This window comes from Sphaerodactylus townsendi, linkage group LG11, assembly GCF_021028975.2.
Source record: "Sphaerodactylus townsendi isolate TG3544 linkage group LG11, MPM_Stown_v2.3, whole genome shotgun sequence".
Taxonomy (NCBI): Eukaryota; Metazoa; Chordata; class Lepidosauria; order Squamata; family Sphaerodactylidae; genus Sphaerodactylus; species Sphaerodactylus townsendi.
The window spans coordinates 54,298,581-54,320,556 of record NC_059435.1 but is presented as its reverse complement, the minus strand read 5'-3'; the positions used below and the strand labels follow the sequence as shown (position 1 = coordinate 54,320,556).

At 41.3% G+C, this 21,976-nt stretch overlaps 1 protein-coding gene across 1 annotated transcript in view; it reads left to right on the top strand.

Moving 5' to 3' along the window:
* CUBN (cubilin) overlaps positions 1-21,976 on the top strand; it is a 144,266-nt gene that overhangs the window by 33,874 nt on the left and 88,416 nt on the right. Inside the window, exons 20-26 of the mRNA XM_048510490.1 lie at positions 24-240; positions 925-1,055; positions 8,401-8,584; positions 9,935-10,095; positions 11,131-11,312; positions 14,676-14,832; positions 17,038-17,225. Of these exons, the coding sequence (XP_048366447.1) occupies positions 24-240; positions 925-1,055; positions 8,401-8,584; positions 9,935-10,095; positions 11,131-11,312; positions 14,676-14,832; positions 17,038-17,225 (1,220 nt within the window). The remainder of the gene's footprint in view (positions 1-23; positions 241-924; positions 1,056-8,400; positions 8,585-9,934; positions 10,096-11,130; positions 11,313-14,675; positions 14,833-17,037; positions 17,226-21,976) is intronic.

Here is a 21,976-nt window from a genome sequence, read left to right as displayed (position 1 = left end):
TGCACTTCATTCCTGTGTTGTAGCATGTGGAGGAACTTTCACAGAACCTGATGGAATCATCTCAAGTCCTGGATATCCAATCACCTACCCACATGGTGTGAAATGTAGATGGACCATCTCAGTCCAGCCTGGTTATTTGATCCGTCTGACCATCGTGTCTTTCTACTTGGAATTTGATTACAATTGCAATAGAGATTACCTTGAAATTTATGACAACAGCACTATGACAAAGCTTGGCAGGTAAATATGCAGATTTCTGAAGTCTATTGGGGTTGCTTGTCTTCACTATAAGCAGTGATCTACCTAGACTGGGATTTTCCATAAAGTATGTCCTATTTAAAGGGGTTTTTTTGCCTCTTTCTCATGTCACATAGTGCCCCACTTTAATCAGCACCCACTCTCCACATTTATCATAACAATTCTTCCTCCCTCCCTTGATGCATAATGTAAGTTATGAGCAGTATTTATATTGTGTTGTCTATTTCCCCTGCATGGGAAATTTCAATAAGTCAGGGCTTTTAAATATGAATGAAGAAAATGTTGTAAACTGGTTGTGGTGGGTTTCCGGGCTGTGTGGCCGTGGTCTGGTAGATCTTGCTCCTAACGTTTCACCTGCATCTGTGGCTGGCATCTTCAGAGGTGTATCACAGAGGGGAGTCTGTTACACCTCTGGAGATGCCAGCCACAGATGTGGCTTTGACAATACATGCAATTTTGTAAAGTTCTGCATGGGATGAGTAAAGTGAATAAACAGAACTTTCCTTTTTTTCTGTTAAAATACTAGAATTTGGGAGTGCAAAAAGAAGTTGAAGAGCAGTAATGCAGAACCATCCACATCATATAAATATTGTTTGTCCAGCTGGTGTTTAATATAGATTTAATTTAATAAATAAACATCTGTTATTTATCTTTGACATTACATAGGTACTGTGGGAGCTCAATCCCACCATCTGTTACCAGTAGTGGGAACACTTTGATGTTGTATTTTGTAACAAATCGCAACACAGCCTCAGAGGGATTCTCGGCCAGCTATGCTTCACTGAATGCTTCTGGAGGTACAACATTATATTTGCTATACCCAGCCATGGTTCAGAAAAGGGTGCCACTTAATGTAGACATTTCTTGCTGCAAGACTTGTGTGCTGCTGATAGCCACTTCTCACCCTTTCAGACTAGACATCCCTGCAATTTATGCAGCAAAAGTGTTCGTTTCATGTACACTTGGGCAAGCACATAAAAGATGAACGACCTAATTCTTTGTACATGGTTCTGGGAACCCTGATCCTTGTGCGTCATTCTTGAGCCCTATGGTTTTAAAGCTTTTTCTCTGTAGATCATTTTTTGTGCAAAACATCCCCACTTGTAGCTTACAGCCAAAACCTGTGTTGGGTTGGTTTGGTGTTCTACTGCTCCAGTCATTGTACGTTGTGTGTGGAGCTGGCAGACTCACATCATTACTTTTACTGTATCACCACCCACTCATTGCAAACAAATGATTCATCTGCAGCAGGATTCAGGAGAAGAAAATGGAATAAAAGTAAGATTTCACGGGGAGCTGTCAAAGATTCCTAGACTGAGATGAATTATTACAGGGTAAAATAAAAAATATATCAAACAAAATGGGAACCTGGCCTGACTTCAAACCAGTATTGGAGTAGAAATGCAATATAACGCATTTGCACAACCATGGTAAGAACAAAAAAAACACCCTGGTTTTTTCCAGGTTGCCTATATATCTCATACATGTGTCACATATCATGTATGGTTTTTGAACCATGAATGACAAGATATGAATTCATAACACAAATATATATTATATTATAATTTATCATTATTGTTCTGCCTCCTCCATTATTAAAACTTCATTGTCATTAATTGAGCACGCTGTCCACAAGCTACATTCCTACAAATGATAACTAATGAATGGGAATGAAATGCCTGTGGTATAAATTCAAACCATTATTCGTGCAATAAGGGTCATGACTTCACAATCTCAAGACCTAATTGCATTATAAGGAATAGTTAAATTCTTAATTCCTACAATTCAAAATCTGTACTGGGGTCCAGTGGCGTTTCAAAATATACTGATACACTTACAGGGTTGGATCCTGTATAAATTCCATTCATGGAAACAAAATTTCCTCACCAACCATTCCTGAAGCAACACAAAGTTCTCCCTAAAGTAATGCTCAAGAGGCAGGAGTTCCTAGAAGAGTTGAAGGACTGGTACAGGAAGGGGAACAAAAATAAACAAATAGCAGCAACTGGAAAACTAGAGTCCAGACCAGTCTATTAAAAGCAGGAACAGTGCAAAAGAAGCATGGGGTGGGAGAACAGTATTATCAATCAGTGTTAAACAGAGTTACACCCTTGACTTCAATGGACTTATAAGAGTATAGCTCTGATCAGGGTACATAATAAAATTTAAGTTCAATAGCACTAGGGGAGATGGGGAATCCCCCACCTCCAAAGGGATAACTTTTAAAAAAGAAATATCATGGTGACATCACTTCCAGGTAAAGACTTAAATTCAACTATGGAATTATAATTTAACCCCACTCCAGAAATTAGGTCCTTCCAGAAAAATTGACTGGAGGCCATCAATGAGGGGACTATCTGGGCTTTCAGTGTAGGCTACAGGAGCACTCAACACACTTATGAGTGAGGAGCCCCATGGTGCAGAGTGATAAGCTGTAGTCAAAGCTGTAGTCAAAGCTCTGCTCACAACCTGAGTTCAATCCTGATGGAAGTTGGTTTCAGGTAGCCGGCTCAAAGTTGACTCAGCCTTCCATCCTTCTGAGACTAGTAAAATGAGTACCCAGCTTGCTGGGGGCAAAGTGTAGATGACTGGAGAAGGCAATGGAAAACTACTCCATAAACATTGCCTAGTAAACATGGTGATTTGATGTCACCCCACAGGTCAGTATAATGACCTGGTGTTTTCACAGGGGACTACTTTAACCCTTTACTTGAGTCCTTGGGTTACAATAGTTCCAAACATGTGTTCAGCTCAGGAGTGGCAGCTGAGATGCTGTTTTTTCAGTATGCTTAGTGATATCCCATTGGACACAGAGCTTTGTAAAGATGTCTGTACAGTGTGTGGTTGGGGGCAGATCAGCTGTTGTGAGTCTTTGAGATCAGCTCTAAGTAAAACCATTCCTCATTACTACTATAATAGCTTGCAGCTGTAAGTTTCTGGACTTCACTTAGCTGACTAGCAAGGTGGTTGTCTAATTTTTGGATCAGGCCAAATGGTTGGGGTGCAGCAGCTTTTGGTTTGGGGGTGATTCTGCATTTAATTGCACCACCCAATAACAGCTCATTTGACTTTGACTTGTGTGTTTTGCCCTAAAGCATCTACGTTCTCAGTTGTTCTTTGTTCTTTGCCTTCTATGAGCAGTACTCACCTGAGATATAAGGTGTTGCCTTCTTGAGCAATGTGGCAAATCACAACCAATATTGGTCCTGAAATCTTGCAGCCAGAGGTATAGCAAGGGGGAAAGGTGCACAGTGCCCCTGCCCCACCCCAGAATGCCCCCGCCACCCCTTGGAGGCAGCCCTCACCACACCCCACCACTACCCTTGGGCAGCCCTACCACACCCCACAGGGTTAGCCACCCCAGCGTTCAGCAGACTCGCCTCTGCATGCAGCTCTAGCATTCATGCAGGCTACTGAGTATGTGAGGACCACTTTGCCCATGGAACTTTTCTGCCAGTGAAGTGAATGAGTGCTCTCCCTGCTTTACTGCAACACCCTTGGTTCCCTTGGAGGCTCTAAGCACTCTGCATGCAGCTCTAGCATTCATGCAGGCTACTGAGTATGTGAGGACCACTTTGCCCATGGAACTTTTCTGCCAGTGAAGTGAATGAGTGCTCTCCCTGCTTAAATAGTGCTTAGGGCACACATCAAAACGATCAGGGTTTTTTAGCACAACTTTTCACACATCCACTCTCCCCCTCCCAATCAATAGAGGATAAAATATCATGGGCATGGACAGAAGTAAAGAATCAGGATGCAGCGGTCTGTCATTTGTAATCCTGCATTTAAAAGGAGATTGTTAAACAGCAGTGCTCACATTTCCAAATAATAAAATCAGGGCTAAAACTTGCTGTGAAAAGCATTATTGCTTGTTCTCCTTTCAAACAATATTTGATGTGCAGGAGCAGTTAACACTTCCTTCCTTTCCAATCCAATCCAATCCAAAAACCTTTATTAGGCATAAATTCCTTCCTTTCATTAAGTGCATCCATGATTCAGTGGATTCTACAGCACTGCATTAGTTCTTATAATCTATCTTACTGGACCTGAACCAATATTTATCAAATACATGGCAGTTATGAGTAGTTTAGGAAATGCAAGCAAAGAAATCCAGGCACAAATGAATCATTTCAAAAGGTTTCACACGGTTTATTTTAATCCTTTCTTCCTCACAGTGCTTATAGCAAATAAACATAGATGGCAGGTTTTTGAAACAACTAATGCCTTAAATCTTTCTCAAATACTTTGATCCACGTTTGCTCTGTTTTATTGGCGTGAGAGATTTTGTACATCTTTATTATTCATTTGTACAGTGTTGGGAGGACTTAGTGGTAATCTTGGTGACTGCCTAGGTCTAGGATGACGACTTATAAGAATGAGAAACTATAAAATACAACTGGAAATACAAGGCCTTACGAAGCAATGCTGAAAAGAATCTGTGATCGGAGCTGCTCAGTATTTTAAACATATAAACAATAGTTCTGAAGGACCCCAATTTATACTGGGGAAGGAGCCTGTTATGATTTTACAAGTACCTGCTTCATTCAGCCACGGAAGAGTTAACTGCTGAAGTCACATGACTGGAATCACATAAGCTTTTGGAACAATCTCTTTGTTTCTTCTTCCAGCAAAAGAAGAGAGGCAGATGCACAGACATAGATAGACTGCCCAGATACCCAGTCTGAGCACTTGCACAGATAGTTTGCTGTTCCTATATTTAATGTTATGCATTTGTTATCCAGTTGTTATACAAAACAACTCACTTGCAGCTCTGTCCTATTATTTACTCTGCTCATTCATTGCAATACAACAGAGCCTAACTGTTCCAGCATGCACCCATCAACCAATCAAAACCACATCACTGTTGTTAGACTTGGAAGGGATGTTCATTGTTTGCCATCTGAAGAGGGGAGAGAGTGGCCAAGGGTCCATGGTAAAACACAGGACAACCAATTTTGTGGAAGAAAAAACTATCACAGCCTATTTATTGTTTTTGTTGGCTAAGGCACTGCATAGGGGATGCATCCGACCAGTGGGCCACACCCCTGTGGCTCCAAGTGATACCCTTCCCCCAGGCCCAAGTGCTAGGGAAACCAGGGACAATGACAGTGAGAGCTATCTGGGCACTGGCATCTCAATGAAACTACCCTTGCTGCCTGGGTGTGTGAGCCACCCAAAGTCCCCACCCGGCCATGTGGCACTGAAGATCACCCCACCCCACTAATGGGAAGGGCCAGCGCATAGGCTCCTCTTCCCCAAAATAGATCAGTTCCCACGAACAACCTACCAAGCTGTGACAAATTAAATAAATAGCAAACAAGCAAACCCATAACAAACAAAATGCATAACATTCAGAAAAAAAGGAAGGGAAGGCGGGAGAAGCCGGCAAAGCACAGGGCTGAAGAGACAGAAGCCTGCTTTGCCCAACCTTAAGTGGTCAGGCTGCTGCAGCTTCACTCCCCAGCCACCACACACTCCAGCCAGGCCTCTGGTGGCCCCGCTCCTCTGAGTGTCATGCGGCTAGTGGGGAGGCAAACCCTCAATCCCTTGCCTTCTCCCAGGTCACAATGGCAGCCCCCAATAAGTCCTGGGCTGTGCTTTATCCTTATGGTGTTAATAACAAACTTCCAAGCCAGTGATCCTATTGTGGTGCCAGTGGGCACTGTGGCACCTTTTCTGGTATCTGCCAAGTGGTTTTAGATAGTGGCAAAGGCCAGGTAGGGCTTTTGTCTAGCAGGCCTTCTGGTTGTCCAGAATGGAGATTTGATTTCCTGTGCAGGTTTCTTAAAACTTTGTTTTGGCAGCAGCTGCCACCACAGCACAAGGATCTTTGCTGTGTGACTGAAAGAAAGCTGTGACAGCAATTTTGTAGCTGGGTCTTCTACCTGCAGCCCCCATTTTGTGGCAGACATTTGGTAGTTGTGCCCACCACCTGTGTCAGAATTCCAAATGTTCCCACAGGTTCAAGAAGGTTGGACCCCGTTCTAAGCTATCCATAGTCCTAAAAGGTGGTTCTGTACTGAGCCATGTTTAGCTCTAGAACCACAGATTGCAGGCCCCAGTTTAACATGTCCTGTTACAAGTAGCTCATTGTAATGGCCTAAGAAAAGTTGTAACTTTAAGCAACCCTGAGCAGTCCTGACTTCAGGGCAGAGATGATCTTGCTTTCCCCCTGGATTTTGCGTGGGCAAAGGCTGGCAATTAAAGTCCTTTCTTGGCAACGGCATCGACCACAAGCTGTTGAAGCTGGAGAGGACATTCAATTTGAACGTCTTGTTTCTAAACAAGCTTGCTTTTGAACTCCTTCACAAGGGATCTTTGTTTGCACTTTTTTTTTCTTTTCTGAGTTGGTAAAATTAAGTCAGTTAATTATGTTATCATGTGCCAGCACCAGCGGGGCTTCAAGCGCTGATACTTTCTTCTGTTGCCTGTAAAAAAAAGTCTGTTCGGTAGGGATTCAAGGTGAGGTGGCAAATATCAAGACAAAAGGAGCATGTGTACTCTTAGGAAAATGACAAATTTCTTTTGACAGCGAGGGATCATATTAAAAGGGGGGAAGCATATGGGATACAAGATACTTTGTTTAGCCTTTTAAAAGAAGAATTCTGGCAAAGCATAAATCTAATTTTTTCCGGGAGGGGGGGGGAAGTGTCCTCACTCTGTTATTTTCCAAGTGGTACAAGAGTGCATGAGAAAAGAGCCAGCAAAACGGTGCTTCTCCTTCCAAGCATCTTGCATTCCTTTTGAATCAGAACTTGCCGTCTGCACACAAACAAAGTTGTGCAGGACAATCTGCTCTTCTCCACTGAAACTCATATATTAGAAATCTGAATTGGTACACCAGTTTCATCAATTTGGTAAGAATAAAAACCAAGACATTAATCCATTTGGTTGTGTCAAAGAAACCACTCATAATTCGTAGCTCATAATGCTCACAATTCACATAAACAGCTTTTAATCCAGTAGCTGGATATTTGGATACCAGCAAGAGCCAACTGGAAAAGTGCAAAACAGATGCTGGTGCTGGATGGGCCTGCATGAAAGGACACCAGCCAAGCAGGATGTTTAGAGTTTAGTCATCTGTATTTAATCTCTTCTGGACATAGCACAGCTCTAACCAAAGTGGGTGTACTAACAACAGCCTGATCGCTTTTCAGATTTCTCAGTCTCTCCTTGAGTATTGTGGGAGAATCACAGCAGAATGGGCCATTTTAATCAGTAGTTAATTGATCGTGTCTAGTGGGAGCCTCAACCATATTTTCTCTTAATTATCTGTTCATTTTACTGGAAGGAACTATTAGATTAAGTGTTTGTAAAGGACAGTATAAGGAGCATTATGCACCCATTTTGCAACATTAAATTTTAAACGCTTGGGTTGTAGCTTCACTGGAAGGCCTTTTAGTAATGGAACAGGAGGTTGCCCCTTTAACAGCAGGAGTTATGTGACGTTTGAGAGCCACAGACCCACATCACTTCTGCCATGGCAATTCCTTTGACTGCTCATTAGCCATTAATGAGCCACCAAGGCCTCGATAGGCCCTCTAAGCTTCAGTATTAGAGGGCAATAATGAAAGGCTTTGCCTCCAGGCCGTTCTTGTAGACCTTCCACTGGCATCTAATTGGCCACTCTGTGAGACAGGAAGTGAGACTGGAAGAATGACTATTTGGTGTGACTCAGCACAGCTGTTTCTGTGTTCTAAGTAGGAAAGAAAACAAAGTCCAAGCATAATTCTTACCAATATTTTCTGCCAAATGAAATGGAAAAAAATTCATACCTAGTCTGTCTAGAAGGAAGTAGGGGAGGCATCCAGGAGAGGGCATCCAAGAGCACTGGAGCAGAAGTCAGGAAGAGGGCAGTTCCACAAAATCCTCCTCTTAGCCCCCAGATCATGGAGTAAAATTGAATACTAAGTAATGTCAAGATTAAAATAAGAAACCTTACATGGGTTTGGTGTTACATAGGAGCTGTAGCAAGATTATTTTTTCATCCAATTGGCAATGAAAAATAGTTTTCTGTTAATTGCAGAGCTGTTTTTCATTTTTTTTGTCTACTATGAAGATGTTGTCAGTGCAGCTTTGTTTCCAATGAAACTTGACATTCACTGTAAGTGACCTGAGTGCTGTGTTCTTTTTCCTTTCAAGTATGTTCACATGACTACACAGAAGCCACCGGTGTACTATCGTCTCCAAATTACCCAAACCACTACCCAGCCAGAATGATGTGCATATATAGGATCACTGTGGGGAACAACAAGCAGATTGCTTTGCACTTCACTAATTTCTCTTTGGAGAGTGCAGGTTGTAAAAGGGATTATGTCGAAATCAGGCAAGTGTATTTATTCTTTGTATCTTTATAGTGATATTTGAAAGGTTTAAAAGAACTGCATGGCACAGAGATCCATTGCATGAACATATATGAAATATAAGACAGCAGGTTTACAAAAGTTGCGCTGGTTTCCTGCTTGCTTTCGGATCCAAGTCAAGGTGCTGGGTCCTTCATGCTTTTGGGACTGCCTTGCCTCTTATGAGCCTGGGTGGACATTAAGATTCTCACAGTGAGGTTTGGTTTTTTTCCCCATCCTTAAAGCGGGGGGGGGGGGGGGGGGGAATTGCCAGGCAAAAATATCTTCTGTAGTGGTCTCATTCTTATGGACTGAGCTGCCAGTTGAAGAACAGTCCACCTCTTTCCTCAACCATTTTAGGTGACGTTGTAAGGGTGATTGCTTAGGCTGGTTTTTTTTCCTGGCTTGTTTTTAATGGTGTTTAATAGTGTTAATGTTTTACTGTGATTATTATAATTATTATCATTATCATTATCATCATCATCATTATTATTATTATTATTATTATTATTATTATTATTATTATTATTATTATTATTATTATTATTATTATTATTATTATTATTATTACATTTAATAGACCGCCCTACCCCTGAAGGGCTCAGGGCGGTTTACAAAACAATCAACATTTGAAGACAGCAAATAGTTTCAATTAAAACAATAAGTAAATTAAACATTAAAACACTAGCAGCAGTGATCTTCCACAATTAAAATAAATAGATGGTGTCCGGCATTATCCTCCTGGGAGGGGACAGGCCGATATTCAATCAGCAGATGGCAGAGCTGTAAGGAGCAAGTTACTCTCCTAATCTGAACAAGGAAAAGCAATATAGAAATATAGTAAATAAATAAATGCCACATCATTTTCTCCTCAGACTAGTTAAGTATTATCTCCTCAGGCTGGCTGTGGCTTTCCAGGGCCACGGTGGTATCCTTCCCAGAACTTCAATCTGATAGGATTTTATTTATCTGGATAATTTTACCTTGTTTGCTTATATAGCACAGATTAAAATTCAGGATAACATGCAGATATTTATAGATCATCTGACATATACATTGGACAAAATGTCTATGAAAGTGTCTATGCTAGCCTAAAATTTATCAGTCTTTAACAGGTTGGATCATTGCTGTTTACTGATAATTCCAACAGAATTAAACACTTGTCCTTCTGGAATGGATATAGATTCATAGGCACATCTTCAGTGGTTGGCCCGGTCTGAATAATGATCTCAGTGCATAGTGAAACAGTCAGACAATTAATTAAGCTTAATTAAGTTTGCCTGTGTAATGAAGGTTAATTAAGTTTTAAGCCCCTATGTTCTTTCTGATTATAGAGATGGTGGTTATGAGACCTCACCGTTGCGTGGGAAATACTGTGGAAATACATTGCCTCCATTGACCATCTCTCATAGTAACAAACTGTGGATAAAGTTTGTAAGTGATGTATATGTTACCTACACTGGATTTTCAGCTTACTGGGATGGAACATCAACAGGTAAAATAACGCCAGACATGGAATGCCATTTCTCTGATCAGACATAAGAATGAAGGATATTCAGGTTTTCCTAATATCCAGTCAGCCTGGTGCAGTGGTTAAGAGCAAGTAGACTCTAATCTGGAGAACCAGGTTTGATTCCCCATTCCTCCACATGAGCAACGGAGTCTTATCTGGTGAGCTAGATTTGTTTCCCCACTCCTACGTTCTTGCTGGGTGAGCTTGAGCTTATCACAGTTTGTTCAGAATTCTCTCAGCCCCACCTACCTCACAAATGTATGTTGTGTGGAGAGGAAGGGAAAGGAGTTTGTAAACCCCTTTGAGTCTCCTTCTAGGAGAAAAAGGGGGGGTATCAATTCCATTTTTTCTTCTTCCCTACAGTATAACAGTCAGTGTGATACAACGGTTAGAATTTTGGATTAATATCTGGCACACCACGTTCAAATCCATATTTTGCCATGAAGTTTGCTGGGGACCTCGGGGCAATCCTTCTTGCACAGCCTCGCTTACCTCATAGGATTGTTGTGAGGATAAAATGAAAGATGGAAGAACCACATATGCTGTTCTGATCTCCTTGGAATAATCATAAACTAAATAAATGCCACAGACAAGGAATTCAGCCATGTCCTATAAAGTCACGTTTAGGAGGATAAAATGCAGAGTGTTCACAATGATAACATCACAGGTGTGGAATTCTCTCCCAAGAGGGGCCCACCAATATATGATCTCACAAATGCTGGAGAAACAGGCAAAAACATGCATAGGCAGAAATACTCAGTAGCTAGCTTGGTAATGGATCAGGCAAAACATTGTAGTAAAAGTGTTCATTAAAACAATGGAGAAAAAGTTAACTGTAACTGGAGTTAACTGGAGCCAAATGGAAGGGTGAAACATGCAGAAGTCCACATAAAAAGCATTTCCCATCAGGGTATGTTGGAAATAATTTGTTCAGAAAAGGCCTATTGTCCATAACTGTGGGGGGGGGGGACCCAGATGTTGACCAGTACAGATACATTTCATTGTATTTTCTTTCAGGTTGTGGTGGAACCCTTACAACTTCTTCTGGACTCTTCATGTCTCCCAACTATCCTATGCCCTACCACCACAATGCCGAATGCTACTGGTTGCTGCAGTCAAGTCATGGAAGCCCCTTTGAAATCCAGTTTGAACAATTCCATCTGGAGTCTCATGAAAGATGTCGATATGATTACCTTGCTGTATGTAAAGTAAATTTATTCTACTTCACTAAGGCTTGTGCTTCCATTATTGTCATATGAGGGAGCTTCTGTAGATATAAAAAAACAGTTGGATTGCCTGAAGGATACTTCTCAAAGCCTTTTTTCTACACACAAGTAGGGCTGATGCAGACACATCTGTAGAAAAGTGTACTATATGAACTTTCTACACAGAGCTATATTAAGGACCCATCCCTACTTTCACATTGGCTGGAAAAGTGTCACAATGATGGCAGAAATTGCTGCTGTCCGTAATGATGCCTCAATGCTAGCCTCCCCTCCCACTGGATTCTAGACTTGGTCTCAGAGGACAGCCTAGGACTCCCAATTGCTGCTAGTCTCTTCTCAACTCAGCTAGTTAAGGAATGCTTTCCACATCATTGTCCATGTCAGGAGGTTTGCTATCCCATACTGTTGTCTCTAGTGTTACCTCATCCCTTTTATGAAAACAGGAATGGGACTCCCTCAACCAAAGGGCCAGTTTTTCTTATCAGTAACTGAACCCCTAAACCCCTGGTAGGAACAAGGTTATAAAACCACCTTAAGCATTGATCCTTACAATATCTGGGACAATATGCTGTCCCCCCTACTAATGCTGGTGTTGTCATCTCACCAATCCACCCCGCAGCTCTGACTAGGGAAAAGGTTGCCTTTATTCTTGGGCTTGGTGAAATTATTCTACTGCATTTCTTACAGCTTCGTCCATTTGACCCTCGTCTAAGTCCTAACCCCTCCTCTATAATTGGGGGCAACCTTTTTTGCTTCAGCCCTTTTATGATGACCCCTGGTGGGGTTTTTAAGGCAAGAGATGTTCAGAGGTGGTTTGCCATTGCCTGCCTCTGTGTATCCACTCTGGAATTCCTTTGTGGTCTCCCATCCAAATACTAACTAGAGCCTACCCTGCTTAGCTTTTGAGATCTGATGAGATCATGCTAGCTTGTGCTATCCAGGGCAGGGCAGGGCAGGGCAGGGGGATCAATCATGGCATCTACCAATTTCCTTTGCTGGCCACCTATCCATCACAGAAGTCCCTGGGCTTCTCAGCTGGCAACTGCAATCCCCCATTGCTTCATGTACACCACATATTTCCCTACATGCATGTATGTCCACAGGTATCTGAGAATGTGTTGAAATGAAACCATCGTTTCTGCTTTAGAATAGCTAGATTCAAGTCCACAAGGTGCTTAGAGACCAACAAGATTTTCAGGGTATGAACTTTCAAGAGTCAAAGCTCCCTTCATCAGACATTGCTTTGTGGCTTTGACTTAAGGAGAAGTGTTGCCTTTTGAATTTAATTTTGAGAGAAAGCTGTTTTGTATAAGAATTGTGATATTATGATCTAAGGAGAAATGAAAGGAAGTCAATGGGAGACTTGTGCATCAGCTGCTAGTGATATGTTTAAGTGAATTAGAAGAACAAAGAACAAAGTAGTGAGTTGCCTGACAAGAAATCCATTGTTCAAACATCCATATTCAAAACGTTATATAAATGGCCTGGATATTTTTTTTTAAATAATCAGAACAGAATTAGTACTCCTTAGTGAATAAGTCCACAGAAACATGGCTATCAAAATTAGGGGTGTGCATTTGAATACACTCAAGCCAAAAATATGCCCCCCCCCCCAAAACCTTATCAGTATTTTGGGAGTATTTTTGGCATCTCAACTATATTCAGAAATTTTGGGGAAACTGAAAAAATGGTCCTAAAATTCCAGAAATATTCAGAATTTATTGGAAAGATCAACAGATAGTATTTGCAGGTTCCCTGAGACTGTTTTTATTTTTTATTTTCTCTCCCCCCTGCCCACCCTTTTTGTATTACCAGAGTTGTATGGGCTTGCCTATAGATTGTGTATATTGTAAGTGTGTGAACTGTGTACATTTCAAATGACTTTTTCAGTTTCAAGAGTTTTTCCACCCTTTTCTGGAGTTGCATTGTGTCTTCTTTGCAGTTTTTACAGTGTTGCTCAGTGCTTGGATTTTTTCTATTATGGATTCACCTTAATCATGCTGATCTTGCACTTCCACAATGGCTCTGGATTTTATCAGCATTCTTTACATTTGCATTTGTTCTGTTTGGTTTGCAAAAGCCTTTCCCACCTTCAATTTCTACTACAGAGACTCTCTGGTTTGACATTAGTCTGGTTGGTCTTGCACTGCTGCAGTGGCCCTAGGTTTTGCTGGGCATATGTAAATTGCAATTTGTTCTGTTGGTCTTGCAAAAATGTCTGCCCTGTATTATGATTGTTGTGTTGGACTTCTGTGGTTTGTTTTTTTAAAAAATTGTTTTTAAAAAATTTGCTGGGATTCTCTGGTCTGACATTGATGTTGTTGGCCTTGACTGCCTCGTTGGCCCTTGGTTCTGCTGGGTTCCTGGTCTCTTGCAAACATGATGAATTCATAAACATGACTTATGGTGACCCCATAGGGTTTTAAAGGCAAGAGACAGAGATGGTTTGCCATTGCCTTCCTCTGCTGAGTAACCCCGGTATTCCTTGGTGGTTTCCTATCCAATTATTAACCAGGGCTGACCCTGCTTATCTTCCAAAACCTAATGAGATCATGCTAGCCTGGACCATCCAGGTCAGGGTGATGTCATAATACCACAGATCTAAAAAGGGTTTACCATGTGCCATCATCACTGTAGGGATATAATTGACCTCCCTACACTTTCAAACATATCCTAATTTACATGACATTGGGCAAATGCCATCTGCCTGAGCTGCTAAAAGTCCCTGTGGGATTTCAGACAAATATTCCTGGGGGAGAGGTCACTTTCACACAGGTCAAAACACACAGAAGGGGCTTGATTAAAGGAAGCATGTTACTTATCTTATTGCCATGCTTTTCATGGTGATTAGATTTGCCAGTCCTTCATTGGCAAATGGTAGGCAAATGGGGGGGGGGGGTAGCTTATGAAATCAGTGTTGCTGAATGCAACCATGTCACTTTTGGGTAGAGACCACAGAGATTGGGGAGATTCCTAAAGACCGACTCTTCATATCAATATCAATTCTTGGACTCCACCTGGACGTGACATTACTGAAGATTTGATCTCAAGTCATGCTGAGGAAAACATTATAGTATTTGAAGATATTGTAATAACTGACACTGAAAATTCTGGGTCAGCATGCAGTGAATATTGGAATAGAAATATATTCCAGCAGACATTTGACAGTATTTTAGATAATGTGGTATTCTTCAGGTTGTCATTTGTGCATACAAGTTATGCAAATTCACTTGTCTATTTTTTCCATGTCAACATTTCCAATATGGCATGTGTGGTCAATTGAGCAATCAGCAGTGATATTTTATCAGGATCTTTTTTATTTGCATGTATTTGCAGGTCTATGATGGCAACAGTACCAGTGCTAAGATGCTGGGCAAATTTTGTGGTAATCAGATACCACCTACAATCCGCTCTTCAGGGGACAGGTTATATGTAAAACTAAGGACAGATGTTTCTTTAGGAGGTGGAGGTTTCCTTGCTCATTATAAGCAAAGTAAGTGTCATCAATGTGCCTTAGAACTTCTGAGTACATATTCTTACTTCCCTATTTCCTGCTCAAGTGTAAAGATTCCTTATGCACCTTCATAGAATGTAATCAAGAGTTGAGTGTCGTATGTGAAATAGTACAAAGATCCAGATTTATACAAGACAAATGTAAACATGACTTCCAGTGTAACATGTAAATGGAAGGCATACTGTAATTCAATATCATTCCCTCTCTCCACATACTTCTAGTATGTTCATTCCAAATGACAAAATTTACAAGACATTGAACAAGATCTGCAAAATAGCATAAAACAGCAGACTTTAACATTTTCAGATCTCAGAAACTTAAAAATCATAGTATAAGGCACACTTCTAATTTGCTGCTGAGTGTCCATCATGCCTTTTGCTGTCTCTCCTATTCTCTGCCTCTATTTCACTGCTTTATTAAGTTTCCTAAACAAAACAAGAATGCAAAGAAGAATATGATAATTGTGCTGCTAATGTGACTCAGTTTAGGTCAGGGCAAATCTTAGGGATCTAACTTTACCAGCTGAGGATCAGTGGCATAATAGATGTCAGACTACGTTGTGGTCCCCAACCTTTTTGAGCTTAAATATCTACATCTCAGCTTCCCAGAAATGGGCAAAAGAAAACTCTTGTACATATTGTCGAAGGCTTTCATGGCCGGATTCAACTGGTTCTGATAGGTTTTCCGTGCTTTGTGGCCGTGGTCTGGTGGATCTCGTTCCTAACGTTTCGCCTGCATCTGTGGCTGGCACCTTCAGAGGTGATCCACCAGACCACGGCCACACAGCACGGAAAACCCGCCGGAAGCTCTTGTAAATACTTCATTTTGCTAAAGTTAAACCAGGTTCATACATTCAAAGTGTCCACAGAGCCTGAAATATTTTCCTTGTGGGTTTTTTTCAGTAAAAGAAAACCAGTTATGTTTCCCCAAATCTCTATGAAGTCTTGTTTAAATCTACCATTTCACATTCATTAAATAAATTGTAAAGTGGTTTCAGAGATCAAGTCATGTTATAGTCATTCGCTCAAGGTGCAATATGATTATTTCTTTAATTGCAGCGGGATTATGCTGGAAAGAAAGGTTAAGAAAGAGGAAGGGTTTCTAAATCTCATATTCCTGACTGAAATGAAATATCACATTACAGTGGAACTGGATAGTGTGACAGATGTGTGTAGAAATACTACGAATGCCAGGGTTGCATAGAAAATATCGTGGAAATATAAGGCTGGGGGCAGCTGTAAGAAATTATCAGTAGTGAAAGAAGGAATGCTTACCTTTCTGATGCCCACTGATTTTCTCATGCAAATGCTCCCTTATTTTTCATTCCATAGTCCAGATGGGGAAATTCTTCTTCTTCCTAGCGTTGTTCCACTAATGCAGGTCCGCTGCTTTGATTTTTATATGCCACTTCTCTCGATCAAGCATGTTGTCTGGTTGCAGGCATGTACCTTTCAGACCTGCATTGATGGTATCTTGCCACTGTTGCTTTGGCCGTCTGAGTGGCCGCCAACCACTAACCTCAATGTGATTAGCAAATGAAGGTTTGTTGAAGTTGATAAAATTAGTGCAGGCGGAATTTTTTTATTGGTTAAAAAGGATCAAGTCAGTAGTTTCTAATATCAGGAACAGACATCCACTGAGGTTAAGTGTGTGTGAGGCCATGAAAATACATGACCTGATTTCTCACTTTAACATTGATGTATAGCAGACGAATCTGTGAACTCACTCGGGTATGATCAAGGGAATTTTGCTGATGGTATCTGATCTGGGATGTATCCTTCAAACGTTCTAGTGATCACATGATCACAGTCATCAAGCACTCAAGAGGCACATGGGAATCAGCTCTAACAGTGTGCTGAACTCTCATCATTCTTGGTTGCTCCTCTTCAGACCTTTTAAGAACAATAGTCCCTTCAACATTCAATGTAAATTTCTCTATCGTTTCCTGTAATGGTTCTAAAATGCACAGTATGAAACTACAGATTGCTGTGATCTGGGACCCAGCAACATTAGTGCTGGATATTAGCCTCTTGCCTTGAAAACCCTATTGGATGACCATAAGTCAGCTGCAACTTGACGGAACTTTACACACACACATTGATATTATGGATTGAAATACTGAATATATACAATGGAAAACTGTATAGGAATTATAACTGGGTATTTTTGTTTTGTTTTCTCAAGTTTGTCAGGGAGTTGTAACAGCTAACCACAGCTGGGGCATTTTGGAGAGTTTAAACTATCCCAGTAACTATCCTGCAAATGCTTACTGCAACTGGACCATCCAAGGGACATCTGGCAACACCCTCAACTATAGCTTTACAGCACTGAGTGTGACTGGAGGCACAAACTGTGAACGTGACAATATAAAGGTATGACAAATGATTTCCTTGTTACATAATGTAGGAACAGCAAAAAAAAAGCGAACACGAGTCAGTCGATCTGGAATTCTGTTTCCCACTATGAATCATGAAAAGGGGAACCCTTATCATTTGATACAAGCCCAGTAAGCTATGAGTCATTTTATTTCACATTTCTTGCAGAATCCCAGGATGGGAACATATCAGTTTAAGTACATGAAGCACATAATATGGCATGTCAGGCACGTAAAGTGAGAAGAAAAAAATGTGCATCGCAAAATGTTGGCCAGTCATGGTTCCCCAATACAGATCCGCAAATCTATGGATCTCTGCATTTCTCTTTATACTTTTTATATTTATTACAGCCTTAAAATACACAGAAATAAAGAGGTCCTTTGGAGTTAGGGAGCCACTGTGCCACTGAATATCTTATATTTAAATGATTTTTTAAAAATCCTAAGCTTTTGAGCTATGAAATAAAAACAACATGATGTTGTAAAGGGACTAATTTCTCCATCAGTATAATTCTCTGTAATAATTAAAGTTTAAAGAGCAGGGACAATTTTGCCAGAAATTAATTTTTTGCCAGAAATAAATATTTTTGCAAAGAATTTTGCAAAGATTTTTTAAAAGATAAATTCTTAAGAGGCACTGGCCAAGATGAATCACAATTCTGATTTTAAAAACTTAGTTCATTCAGTTAATAAAGAGAAGTGTGTGTGTTTATTACAACGTTTGTGTCCCATTTTTCTCTACATAAGGACCCAAATAGCTTACAAGTTTTTAAAAATGCTGTTTAAAGAAACCAACAACAAATAAAACTGCAACAAACTACCCCTCACTCTCTCCCCTCTCTCACTCTCCTTCCCTTGCATGCCACCCCTCCCCTCCCTCTGCTAGGGTGGATGGGCCATGTCCAGATGACGGGACACCTTCCCCTCCCTCCCCTCCCTTGCATGCCACCCCTCCCTCCCTCCCCTTCCCCTCCCTCTGCTAGGATGGGTGGGCCATATCCAGATGACGGGCCCCTTTCCCCTCCCTCCCTCCGTCCTCCCTCTGCTAGGAAGGTAGCTATATCCAGATGACGGGCCCCTCCTCTCCCTCTTGTATGCCACCCCTCCCTCCTCCCTCCCCCCTCCCTGCTCCCTCCCTGCTCCCTCCTTCCCTCCCTGCTTAAGGGTAGGTGGGCCATGTCCAGATGCCGGGCCCCCTCCATCCTCTCCCTTGAATGCCACCCCTCACTCTCTCCCCTCCCTCTCTTCCTGGCTCATCTAAAGGGATAACAGTGGCAAGAGCCTTCACCTCCTTATGCCTATAAGAGAATGGGAATAACAAATACTCAGCAAAGGTGTGACAACTTGTAAAGTAATAAATTCAGTTTCTTCCCACTCTCAGCAGTTTTTCCCTACCTGAAGCATCTGAAAGGGATTATCAATCATGCATGTGATGCAGAGGAAGAATTAAACCTGTCATTTCCCAATGCCACTGCCCTATTCTAGGGTTGTCAGGTGCCCCCTGACCATCAATGAGGTGGTTGTTGGTGGGTGGGATCTTAGCAGGCTTACAATTAGGCCTAGCCCTCAACCTCACCAGTGTAATGATGTCACTTCCGGACGATATCTGGAGGAGGTGCCCAAAGCAGGGGATCCCCTCCCTTCAGTGGTGGCTGGTAACCTACTCTATTCCATTCCATTACCCTCCTCCATGCTCCTTTTTTGCAGCTAAATTACATGTTGGAGGCTTTTCAAGTGCAGCTTGGCTCTTGTGAACAGCTTGGCTCTCATATCTAGAAACTGTCACCCATGCCTACCAGCACCACATTCATTGCAGGGCCACCTCTGATAACTGTCCAGAAGCCTCAGTGAAAAAAAATGGCAGAGTTAAATCAAGGATCTGGGGCATCACTTAACCACAGATCCCTGCTTTTGCCTTGTGAGGATTTTCAGTGGGAGGATAAAATCACCCACACATTTTCAAGCTGAAGCCTGCTTTGTGATACCTGATTATCTTATAAGCGGTCCGCAGTGGTACTGATGCATCCGATTCTGAAATGGTTGCTATGTTTTAGATCAGGCTGGGTGAAAGCAGAACTCAAAACCACATTGGCAATGAAAATGGTGCAAGAGCGAAATGGCCTCTAATTACAACAACCCTCAGATGACTAACTGCATCAAATGCCACCATAGAATAGGGTTTCTCCTAGATTTGCAGAGCTTCAAATGACTAATCATTTATTTTTAGTTGCATATTTCCTCAGCTGCCACACCCTGTCAGCTAAGAGAAATGTGACTTTTTTTTTAGTGCTCCGGGAAGGCTGTTAAACCCAACCATGCAACTGTCAAGTATCAATACATCTAACTCAGTTACTCCCACATTTTGCATTTACAAGCAGGACCTGAGAAATAAGTGTTAATAAATCTCAGATGCGGAATTGAATGTCTCTAGTCCCATGCATATATATAGCAAAACACTCCCTAGCTCTTTTTCCTCAGAGTACCCTTTGTCCTGCCAAACCAGTACGAAGTTTGGAATGCATTACTGAATGGACTCCAGGCATTCAAAAATAATTAGTTGGATCAAGGAATGGTTCTGTTACAAACACTGTAGGACCCAAGAACTGATTTTTCTTCCTTTCATTGAGTCCCAGCTGTTGAATGAACCTTTGTGCCTGTTGCTTCACAATTCCTAGCCACATCGGCTGGTATCCCATCCATAAAGTTTCCAGAATTTTCAAAAAGGATCCATCCTTTCTGCTCTGGAACAGTAGTAATAGACATAGCAGTGCAAAACAACGTTTAGTTTATTGTCAAAGGCTTTCCCGGCCGGCCCAACTTTTAGTTTGTTGTTCAGCTTTGCACTTGAGAGAGAAAATGGTGGGAGTTTGGACCATGTCTACACCATCTATTTAAACACACTAGGAAATGAAAAGGGGAGAAGACTAACAGTGCAGTCCTAAACAGAGTTCCACATTCTTTAATCCATTGAAATCCCTAAAAGATTGGAACATTACTTAGGATTGCACTATAAAATGGTAAAGTTGTTATCTCTTTCTATTTTTTTCAAGGTTCCTATGTTCTTTTACTCCAGTATAGTGAGCAGAAGATGAGCAGCTGTGGTTTCAATGGTGTGAAGACATAATAATGAGTGAAAAACACACACGCAGGCTTAGAAAGATTAAACATACCTCCCAACCAGGCTCTTATCTGAAGTGTTTCTGCCTGAAATTTAGCTTTAAGAAGCTCAAGATGATTCATCTGAGAGCTGAGTATCATCTGCATATTGGTGGCAGGTGAGACTAAATCTCAGGATGATGCCCCCCAGAGAAATGCTAGAGCTTTATGGAATCCTAGAGGGATTAAGCATCAATCCCCCAGCACCACTTTCTGAAATCTACCTCTGAGGGAAACCAGAACCTGACCTCAGCTTGATCATGCTTTGATCAGTGGGATCAGTAAAATTTCTCATTGTCTGGAAACCCCTTCTCCTTTACTTAGGAGATACTTCTGACCAGTTGTGTGTATCCCCCCCCCACACACACACACACACTATCACCATCTGGTTCCAATCAACTTCCTGCTTTGTTTTCCAGTGAGAGGGTTCCCCCCACCCCCCATTTAAGGTTGTGAGTTGTCACAAATAACTAAAAGGCAAACTGGTGCTATATGTAAGATAGGCAAGATATGAAAATTACTTGAGAAATGGATGTCACTCCAAAAGAACACAAGTTGCAGGAGTAGGTTCTTGGCTGTTCATTTCTAAGGGCAGAACAATGCCTGCGATATTCAGCTGTTCTTTTCAGTATTACGCATTTACCAATTTACCAATGCCTGTAACTCTAGCTGTAGCCTCCCCTCTCAAACAATTCCAGCTGTTTGGCTGTTTGGATTTCCTGAGGAGAATATGTCCTGATCAAACTAAAGTGGAAATGGTATTATGTGAAGTGGTTTCTAGAGCAACCATTATTTGTGTATTTGAATAGTGGTCTGTTTGTTTTCAGAGGAATTACGTAGAAATGGGAAATTACTGCTGTCTGCTGAATATAAACGCCTTCTGCTTGATGAAATCATTCTTAAGAAAATAATCATGCAATATTGTTCGGCTTTACAGAATTAGCTGAATATTATTGCTACTGGCTAGTGTTGGCCTTGTAACTTGCTACCTATAGAGCTTAATAGACTTTTTAGCAGTATGCTACCTATAGAGCTTAATAGACTTTTTAGCAGTATTATTTCTCAAGTTGCTTGAATCCAACAAGATCAGTAGCATGTAGTCAGCCTGCGTATACAATGCCTTCATGCAGAAAATGCACCCAAAATTTGTTTTTCCTTTTGGAACTTTTTTCTGGCTCTGAACAGCTGTATCACTAACTGTACCTGCAAAATGTCTATACCATGAAGCTATTCCCGAAAACAAATTAAACACAAGAACATAAGAACAAGCCTGCTGGATCAGACCAGAGTCCATCTAGTCCAACACTCTGCTACTCGCAGTGGCCCACCAGGTGCCTTCGGGAGCTCACATGCAGGATGTGAGAATTAATATTCCCAAGGTAGTTCTATGTGAGTACTGTGTAGTACGCTGAAGGGAATACTCAAAATAAATAAATTGCAGGGGAAATAGATTTTATTTAATGAGATATTACCTATGTAACTTTTATTTAAGTTCTACCATCCTGAGATTTTGAGACTAGGGAAAATACTTTGTAAACTGCAGAGACATATAAAATTACAATGACAATCAGATCAAGAGTGCAATCCAAAGGG